General features: G+C 37.8%; 1 protein-coding gene across 1 annotated transcript; it reads left to right on the top strand.

Annotated features, from left to right (window-relative positions):
• On the top strand, window positions 1-8,800 carry usp3 (ubiquitin specific peptidase 3). Its single transcript, XM_034535583.1, is given in 22 exon segments — window positions 1-494; window positions 787-847; window positions 1,651-1,739; window positions 1,742-1,787; window positions 2,292-2,301; window positions 2,304-2,377; window positions 2,578-2,659; window positions 3,002-3,081; window positions 3,995-4,108; window positions 4,483-4,596; window positions 4,767-4,916; window positions 5,313-5,334; window positions 5,336-5,420; window positions 6,291-6,320; window positions 6,323-6,370; window positions 6,481-6,531; window positions 6,534-6,569; window positions 6,572-6,597; window positions 6,727-6,840; window positions 7,249-7,260; window positions 7,262-7,317; window positions 7,828-8,800. Coding segments are annotated over 22 exon segments (1,854 nt in total). The 5' UTR covers window positions 1-403; the 3' UTR covers window positions 8,291-8,800.
• The last annotated feature ends 1,857 nt before the right edge of the window (window positions 8,801-10,657 follow it).

Below are 10,657 nucleotides of genomic sequence, written 5' to 3' on the forward strand. Positions count from 1 at the left end.
GCTTTTTCATCTCTGTTTTTATACGTTAGCTGCCAAAAGGCCGAGCCGGCAGAAACTACGTCACTTCCTTAAGGTATTTCCATTTGTTTGTGGCAAACGCCAGCAGTTACCAAGTACCTTTTACACCAAAGCTAACGTTACTATTTTAACCAACAATATGCCGGGGGTGGAAAACTGCATTGTCGTTATTATCTGTAAACGGCTCGTATCCTGAAATAATGCACTTATCAAACCGTTGAGCGTCCAGCAAAAGACAAGAAAAACGTGCGTTCGCGAGCAGAAGTAGTTGGCCGGCTTAACGTTAGCTAGCTAGTGTCGGTTAATTGGCTAACTATTGTTCGCTTGCCTGGTTCCTGCTCCCGTTGGTGTTGGCGGACATTAGCTGACTGACGAGGGTGAGCCGATGGAGTGCCCTCATCTGAACTCCAACGTGAGCTCTCCTATCGACACCTTCAGGCTCCCGAACGGCACTCCGTTCTCCTGGTGTTGCAACGGTAAGAGAAGTGCTTGTCATCATTTCATCCAACGCTACGGAACACACACGTTACTGGATGCAAACATTACAGGTGTCTGTGCAATCATTTGATCCCTGCCGTTGCTGCCACGTTAAAATATTAGCCAACGACAGATGGATAATATAACATTAAGTAGCTGGAAGTCAACTCAAGAGCCACGACGTGAACGCATGAAGGAATGGTCCCATTCACAAGAAAGTCACAGGAATACAACTATCTTATACAAATAAATTCCTCTTAATTAAGACTTCCCTGTTTTTCTCTCCTCCAGCTTGTAGGTCTAATAAGAGTCCATGGATTTGCCTTACCTGTCTGATGGTCCATTGTGGAAGGTAAGTTGCCATTTAGTTTACAACTAACAGTTATAGTTGCACAAAGCAAACATCTCATTAGCAACCTGTGTGTCTCAGACCTTTTGCTTTTGGTCACCATTTATGACTTTGGGACAAACAATTATACAACCATGTAAGGGCTGCAATACATGATATGAATGTGTTTAGCCTACATAATTCAGTAAGTGGTCACTCAAATTGCTGTGTATACAAATGTCCGTAACACCTTTTAAAGAATAAAGTATTTGGCCAAGAAATTGCTGGCCAGGTTTCTGCTTTTGCATTTAAATTCACATTGCTAAACATGTTTTATTCTGTTAGAATGACTTGCAAAACATAGGTCATGTGACAAGACCTGAGCACATGGAAGACTCTTCAATCGAATTTTTGCATCCCTGTTTTTAAACGAGGCCATGTAATGTAGTCTGAGCTTGGCAAATGAGTTACAATCTTGAGCTTGGCAAATGAGTTACAATCTTTTTAAAATGTATTGTACAGCAGACATACTGTGTTTATCCCAATGGTAAGATCTTTGAGCATTCTTGAAATACTATCGAAAACGTGAGCATGTAGTGTTAAGAAACTTTTTTTCAAAAGATCAGGATTCTTTAAAAAAAAATAAAAAATAGCTCTGATTGTCATTAATGAGGAGCACCATAGTTTATCCTCAAGATCTAACACTGAAATGTCTATTATATTTTGCAGATTATTTGCCTAGAATTATTAATAGTTAGTTTTTTAATTTTAAATTATTTTTTTGTGGTTCTATATGTTGTGTGTCCTAAAATAATCTATTTTTATAGATATGTCAATGGGCATGCAAAGAAACACTTTGAAGATAGTCAAGTCATCGGCATTAGTCAAAAGAAGGGCGAGAAACAGGAGAAAGAGAAGTCCATCATTCTGTCTGCATGGACTGCAGCAACTACAGTGTATTTTGGTGAGTGTCTTTCATGACAACAGAGCTATGTCTATAATCTGCTACTCACAGTTGGACCTTGCAAAAAGTACGTACACTCAATGGATATTCCTTATGGTGTGATGACAAGAAACAAATGTCTTTATATCACCATCATTGATGTATTACAACTATTACTTTACTTTCTTGTTACACTCTTCTTGCCACATGTGTTAATTACAAGTAAAAAACAGTGATCTGAGTTTTATTAACTATATTGAGAAGTATTTGTTAGAAATCACTACCACATTTACACCTGGTCCATGCGACCACAGTGAAATACAATATATTAATTAGGGTTTTTTTATGCAATGTTTTAATGGGTCAGAATCTCAATAAGTTCATTGTGTTTTCAAATATATATATATATATATATATATATATATATAATATATATATATATATATATATATGTGTATGTGTATGTGTGTGTGTGTGTGTGTGGTGTGTGTGTGTGTGTGTCTTGACTAATGTGTTTTTTTATAGTTACAGATGTTGATGACTTTGGTTGTTAATGACACCAAGCTTGGGCAGGTGCAGAAGCTCAGGGAACATCTTCAGAGTTTAGAAAAAGTAAGTGCATATCTAAAGAAAAAAGATTTTTGTCTCATTGCTTTGCTCTATCATCGTGATTACACCTGCCAAATATTTAATAATAAGTAATTATAAAGAAGCAGTTGTTTTTGATAGTTGGAACAGTGTTTGATTGATGCAAGTTAAGATGCATCTCCCAAAAACAAAATACCTAACCAAATATGTGTTCCTTCTTCAGCTCATTACGGATGGGCGACAGACAGAGGAAAAGAAAACTTCAGGAAAACCCAGCTATAGATAGCAAGTTGTTGAAAGACAATGTAAGTGGCTGACAATATTACGATTGATTTCATTTGAATGTAGAAGATGTAGGTCTGAGCCGCTCCATAGTGGTATTTCAGTACAAAAATACTGTTTCTATGGCTCAAACTTAGCTCGCATTTTCAATTTACATGTCTTTATTCACACTCGGGGACAGGGCTTCAATTAACATGAGTCATAAGCAGCCTTTATAGAGCGTTACACTAGGTGACTCATGTTATCTTTAAATGTTAGCTTAAAACTTTGCTTTAGGCAGTATTTTTCATACGTCTTTTCAAAAAACATTTAAGTTTACATATAGTGATTATTAACATCTTAATGCATTTCCTTGTCTCTGACAGGATGGGGCAGCTTTATGTGCTACTGGCCTGCGCAACCTAGGAAACACATGCTTCATGAATGCCATTCTGCAGTCACTCAGGTAAGGTTCTGCACTGGAGATGTTTGTGGGTGGGAAACTGGGTTTTCAGCACGGTTCAGTAGCTCCGCCCCTGTAGACCCAGGGCCCCATGACAAGTCATTCTTTATTAATACAGTCTTGGGCCCAGTCAGGGGAATTACATAGGCTGCTTGGGAACAAGGACAGTCAAAGGTCATATTTTTCTTTGTGTGTTTTTACAATAACTTATATCAAGTACATTTTGTATTACTGCTGACCATTTACCAAAGCGTGCCGATCATTTCTTTTTTTAGATAAATAATCTGTTTTACTACTACTACTTTCCAGGCAGCCATTAGAGTACCATTCATTTTAGTATGGTGTTAAAATCCGAAACTTTAAATGCCTCATGAGGGTGAATCATGACTGCATTTCTAGTAGTATAACATGTAATGTATAGTTGTTGTATTTAGTTTATCTTTGTATGTCAACCTTGGTGTCCCCCTTAAATCCCATAAATATTTAATATCGTCAGTAAATAAATAAATAAATATGGCATGATTTCGAAGAGGGTCAGCCATAATGTAACATACCTTGATTTTATCTGCAATTAAAATGCAATGCCATTCTATGTTCATTGGCTTTATGTTCATGCCAGATAGTATTTTTTTAGGAAACAGATTTTGTTGTGTTTTACAAGTGTTTTGGTTGAAAAATACTGAACAGTTACAATCAAAATTCTACCACATTTTGGGTCATGGTATTTGGTCCACACATATCTCATGGTTTCCCTCGGTTTTATTGTCTGTTGGTGACTGGTAAGAACTAACCAAGAAGTGGTGCGTACACCATTCATATACATTTAAAATGACTGTACCTGCCTGTTGCATGTTTGGTTAAAACCTGCTAATCTCTGGTGTCAAGCATGTTATAACAATATGGGTTTCTTTGACAGCAACATCAAGCAGTTCAGCTGTTATTTCAAGGAGTTGCCTGCAGTGGCTCTACGTAGTGGTAAGACGGCAGGAAGAAGGATGTACCACACCCGAAGCCAAGGAGACACTAGTGTGTAAGGTCCTATTCTGATAAGGGTGGATTTATGGGCTGAGTGCAATGATCTAACCAATTATTTTTATCAAGTATAAAATTGTTACTTGTGAGTGATCATAGACGATTACCTTCTTAGAAACATTTACTGATGAGGCTTCTTAACAGCAGTAATTATCTTAATTTTAGATGAGAAAATAGTATTATACAATGAATGAATGAAAAACACTGCATTGTAATGCAATCTGACAGAAGTTTGGGTATGTGTTTGTGTGTCATATATTTGAAAGTCTTAGTGTCTCTGTAAAAACAATGAGCCATAGAGTATTGGACAGGCTTTTGATGTTTTGTCCCAAGTTGTGCAGCGGGGTAAAAGGGTTGCTTTATGTTGAACAGGTCTTTGGTGGAGGAGTTCAGGAAAACCCTTTGTTCCCTTTGGCAAGGAAGCCAGACAGCCTTCAGTCCAGACTCCTTATTTTATGCTATATGGAAAATTATGCCAAGTTTCAGGTATGTCAAGGGTGTACAGAGAATTTTCCAGATTTAAGCTCCTCATGCTGAGGAGTAAATAGATTCCTTCTCAGTTCTGCTTTCATTAAATTTGCCTCCGGCATTATCAAAGTTGTAAAATGCTTAACGGACTGGAACAATGTCATTTATAGCTGTGTGTTTGTGTCCAGGGGCTATCAGCAGCAGGATGCACATGAGTTCATGCGTTACCTGCTCGACCACCTCCACAGGGAGCTCCAGTACAGTCGCAACGGGGCGTCTCACCCAGTCTCCCCTCCAGATGGGGTCAGATTATCCACTCCAGAGGGCAAATGCTGCATGTAAGCCCATGCAACCGTAACATAATTTTGTATATGTATATTCTGTTTTTCAGTTAATTTTAAGGTTAAGAAGCAGACACGTATAACATTGTAGGCATGCTACCCTCCATGATTATGTTCTACATAAGTTTATTTCTGTTTTGTTGTTCCAACAGCCCAGTTTTTTGTTTTTTGCACATATTTTCTTTTTCAAAGCAGTATAGTTTTAGGTTTGTAGTCTCGGCCTTTTAGAAGTTATTATTAAATTGATCAAATAATAACATTAACTAGTTTGTAACGTTGACTGGTCCAGAATATGATTGTTGCATATTCTTTTGCTAATACATTGATTGAACACCTGAATGAATGTACATTTATTGTTAACTGCTTTATGTTTGCTTTTTTGATTCTTTACAGAAATGGGACTGCCAGTGTTGTCCACATCCAATTTTGGTGGCATACTTCAGAATGAAGTCAACTGCCTGATATGTGGAACAGAATCTCGGACGTTTGATCCAATTCTTGGTAAAGTCCCAATTGTACTAAAGTTCACCTTTTTTTAAAATAAAAAAGAAAGTTTTAAATGGCCTTACACACAGTCTAAGCGTGACGTGCCTCCTCGTACCGCCGTGTTGTGCCTTGTTTCGATTTCAGCGTCAAATGACCAAAACAGTTCTTGCATGTTAGGAGCAAGCTAAAAGGAATAAGATCCAAGTCTTTACCCAGAGGTCAATATCTTATCAAAATTAATTAATTATTAATTATAATACTGCCGCTTTCACTGTTTAAAATGGCCAAAGTAGCTGGCGGTAGGTCACATCAGCTGTCAATATTTAATAGAAATTCTGTGTAAAATTGATGACAGACCAAAATACACATTTGTTGTTCTGGGGTTTGTTGTGCTCTGCAGGACGGTGTCTGTTTTCAACCAAATATTGTTAATGAGGTAAGAGAAGCTTCGCTCTGTAACACCACTGTGTGAGTGGACTGAGTGTTTCTGTCATCCCAACAGAGGGCTAATTCTTTCACGTCAATTTCACTTAATCTAGTTAAACTTTGATCAAAATAGTTTTGAACCAGAACCATCACTATTTACATCAAGTCAAAAGATTAAGTGGTATCTGGAATATACACAATATTGCCTAAATAGCGACCTTTACCAGAAATAGTGATTCTGTGGCGTTTCAAGGACCATCAATTGTCAAATGAGGCGTGTCAAACTTTTGCTTTTCAGTGTGTTTGGGCCTTAAGACAATTTTTGATTTTTTTTTTATGGCCACATAAAGCATGTTGAAAAGGCTCAGTATTTTTCTTTCAACACAATGAGTTGGGGGTATATTATTAAAGCATTCTGATGTATGTGAGAATTTATGTCAATTCTTTCTTCTCCCTCAGATCTGTCTTTGGACATTCCCAGCCAGTTCAGACAAAGAGAACTAAGGACCAGGAGCCAGGGCCAACCTGCACTTTGCGTGGTAAGTTTCCCACTGTCAGAGGTAATGATTCATACTTGGCAGTTATTAGTATCTAAGTGTGTACTGCTGAGTGTAATGACAACCTTTTGTATTGGTTTGTTTATGTTTAGACTGCTTGCGTAGCTTCACTGACCTGGAAGAACTTGATGAAACGGAGCTGTACTATGCCATAAGTGTAAAAAGCGACAGAAATCCACAAAGAGTTCTGGATCCAGAAGCTGCCAAAAGTCAGAAAGACAGAAATGTTCAATTATTTCTTTCTTTTTACAACTAATTAATTTGAAAGTTCATTCTATGAAAGTAAAGTAGTGAGGGAAAATCTTGTGTATAATTGGAGGTTTTATTTCCTATATTAGGTTTTGTGTCTACATCTAAAAAGGTTCCACTGGACAGCCTTTTTAAGAAACAAGGTGGATACCTATGTGGAGTTTCCACTGAAAGGCCTGGACATGAGACGCTACTTACTTGAGGTGAGTCTAAAAATGATGAGCAAGCAATGAAAAGGCTGCAGTTTAGTCAGGAAATGGGCATGGCTCGTAGGCCACATCAGTGGCACAGTAAGAACTGTTACAGGTCAGGCCGGTTGCTCTTTTCAGTTCAGGCCTCCTTCAAAATGACACAAACACTTATATTAAAATGCCACCTCTGCTTTCTGTGTCTGCTGTTATGGAAGATCCCAAGAGAAATACAAGTTTGGTAAAGTAATCTTTAGTGGAATTTGTATTTGTGTTACACCTCCCGGGTCCCCCAACTCTGAGACGATTTGTTTTGAATATATATATATATATATATATATATATATATATATATATATATATATATATATATATATATATTTGCAGTAAGGGAAATATCTTCTCTTTTTGTTATGTTTGCAGCCAGAGAATTCCATTACCAGGCAGCTGCCTGTATGACCTTGTTGCTGTCGTAGTGCACCACGGATCTGGGTGAGTTTGATGGAGTACCCTTCTGTTTAAACACACAAATGGACAAGTGTGTATGTAGATATATATATATTAATGTGTGTGTGTATATAATATATTTGTGTGTGTGTCTCTATATATATATATATATATATATATATATATACACACAAACAAATAATCCGTAAACAGAAAAGTCTTGATGATTTGAAGTGAATGGTGTTTAGCAGCAAAAGTATATAACAACTTGCATTTACAAACTCTCACAACTGTTGTCTGACGGTCACCCAGTTACAGTATAAACGATTCAGATGCAATTTTGTAGAAAAGCCTTGTGGACAGCTGTATTAAAAATAATAATTCAAGGCATTAGGCTGGGGGTCCTTAAAAATGCTTTAAGAAAGGCCAAGCACTGTTCATCAAAGTGCTGCTGTTTTACCTCTTGCCTCTAAGTGGCAGTGTTTCGCTGCTAAGCGGAATATGTCCTTATCAGAAGCCAGACAGCAGAACATGATGTATGTGTCCTGTTCACAGGGTTGGATCAGGGCATTATACAGCATATGGCAGCCACGAGAGCCAATGGTACCACTTCAACGACAGCACAGTGAGTCTGACCAATGAGGACATAGTGAGGAAGGCCAAGGCCTACATCCTCTTTTACGTGGCGCGGACGGAACAGGTGGCCTCAGACAAGACTGCTACAAACAAGCCCGCTGTGGACACCGCAGCCACGGACAGTGGTCCTTCAGAAGAAGTTGCTCAGGACAAGGTTGCAGTAGACACAGATATGGTTTTGATAGATGTCCCAGCCTCACACATGAATACCCAGGATGTGGAAGCCCCAGAGAATGCTGCTGCATTGGAAAATGTGGGTGAAGACATGGCTGAACTGCATAAAGCTTATGTGGTGTCAATGGATGCTGCAACAGATAGTGATACCTCAGACAAGGTGGCAACAGAGGAAGCCAGCCAAGCTATATAAGCCGCTGCACAATGATTTTGTCGGACTGCCTCAGACCAGCTACTCACTCCATTTTGGCTTCACCTCGATCGCATTTCTCATCGGGCTTGAGTTTAAATAGTCATGTTCACATTTTAATATATGTGTAACTATTACGTTTAATTTTTTTATCACCTGCATGGCAACATCCTGTATAATTTGCTGCTTGAAACTTGTTTAGTATGATTATTTGGATTTATTTCCTTGATGTTGTATTCCTCAGTTGAGGTAGACTTCTCTGTATGTAATAGATTCCAAATGTGATTGTTTAAAATATTGAAGTAAAGCTGTAGCTTGGGAAAACCTCTGTTGGTCCAATATTTAGCCTAGACTAAAGAAATTGATTGTGTCAAGACACTGTCATTGTAACGATATTTAAAGTTTCTATTGATTTTAAAGTTTCTAATTTTGTAATTACTTTTTATGTTGGTTGACAAACTATACATTAGAAAGTTCTTTCAACTTATTGACCAGAACCAATATAAAGGAAATTATCACTCAAATGTTTTTGTTTGTCCTGCTATGTTTATCTGAAAAAGTCTTAAACAGGCCCTGATGAAATTCTCATAAAACGTGTATCAGAAAAAGTCTTCATGGCAAAAATACAATGGAGAATCTTTTTTAAGTATTGGTGTGTTTTTTTTAAAGTGAAAAAACACATTTTGAAGTTCACCCTTTTCTGAAGACATGGTTGTTTTTTTTCGTCCATTACTCTAAAGTATTAATGTTAGAGTGGCAGAAGCTCTTTAATTACTAAAGTCGTCATAATAATAATGGCCTAGAATCATGCCACTATAATCTGTCTCATAAGGAGAACATTTCCTGTGTAGGTCATGTGGAGTTTATTTGCGATTCACCCTCTTTGAATTGCTTTAGTTATGAGCTACAGTTGAAAGATATTGACATTTTTATACAGTTTAATAGTGTTCACAGATGTTACTTTGCAGCATTAAGAACAGGATCAAGGACAGTGCAGGACACTTGATGTTGAGCTGAAACAGAAAATGAATTTGAAACCATCTTAATAATCAACTCTGCATTGAAGTAATTATTTTTCAGAAGAAAATGGCAAACAAAGAGAAAGGATCTTGCTTCTCAAATGTGTCCGTGTCCTGCTTATAAGCTGAATATGTTAGGGCTTGAGACCTAAAACATGATTTGATGAGTTTATCAATAGGCTCTAAGGAAATGCATGGGACATTTTCTCTTTCATTTTATTTTTTAAATGGACCAAACACTTGATCAGTCTAGGAATTAATTGTCAATTTAAATAATTATGAAAATAATAGGTTGAAGCTATTTGGAGACCAACACAACTTTATCAAAATATGTTTCTTTGCGTATAATTCTTTCAGCACATACTTTAGCTTAGAATATATTTTTATTTTTTTAATTCAATGGTTTAAGTCCCTTGAGGAACTTTAATAGCACATTTGAAATATAAGCTCCAATATCTGCACAATTTGATGCACATGTTAGGAACTGCCTTTCACAACACAGAGGATACATTGTGTGGACATTATTGTCCACAAAGCTCTAATTGTGTCCGTTAAGAAACGGCCTTTGAGAAATACGACCTTAAAGGAGAGGGCACATTTTTAGCAAGCCTTTTTTTAATGTTGTTTTCCTCTTTCCTCTAGCGAACATCTCCGCCCACACACACACACACACAAGCCCCCCTCGGGACACGTGCCAGCCAGTCAGCCTCCTCGCTCAGGCAGGAACAAGCACTCCTGTATGATGATGAACAGCTGCTGTTCCTTGCCTGCTCACAGGTGGCTGTGTGCTCTCTACTCTGTCCCCATTAATGACACACACGTGCCCCCACCTCTTCTTTTCCTCTTGGAGGCTAGATCACAGCTGCTCATAATAAGCTCACATTGCATTATGTTTGTCAGATCAGAGCTCTGGTTGAGAACACCCTGACACTGAGTCACAGTACAGACTGTAATCAGCCTTCCCAACAGTGGCATTTCCCAATGTCCTGCTTCTTCTTCTTTTTTTTAGATTGGTAATAACAAGTGGAACAGGACCTAACTGGTAATGTAGTGTGGGGTCATGACATAGACTTCATGGTACTTTGCCTTTTCGCCATCTCAGTATGCCCTCTGTGCTTCCATTGAACAATATGAAACCCTCACTGAGTTGTAGTTCACTGTGTTCCTTTCGGGACTACGAAACACTGCGTGTGTGACTTTCACGTGAAGGGTTTGTCAGGTTTAGGTCACAACACAATTAGACTAATTACCTTCTATGTGAATCAAAAGTGGGTAAAGTTCTATTGTTAGGCCTTCATTTGTTTCAGCGCAACGAGTTCAATGTATAAACTGCACCACTTTTGTAAAACCTATATTTATTGTTGTT

This window comes from Cyclopterus lumpus, chromosome 6 (assembly GCF_009769545.1).
Source record: "Cyclopterus lumpus isolate fCycLum1 chromosome 6, fCycLum1.pri, whole genome shotgun sequence".
NCBI lineage: Eukaryota > Metazoa > Chordata > Actinopteri > Perciformes > Cyclopteridae > Cyclopterus > Cyclopterus lumpus.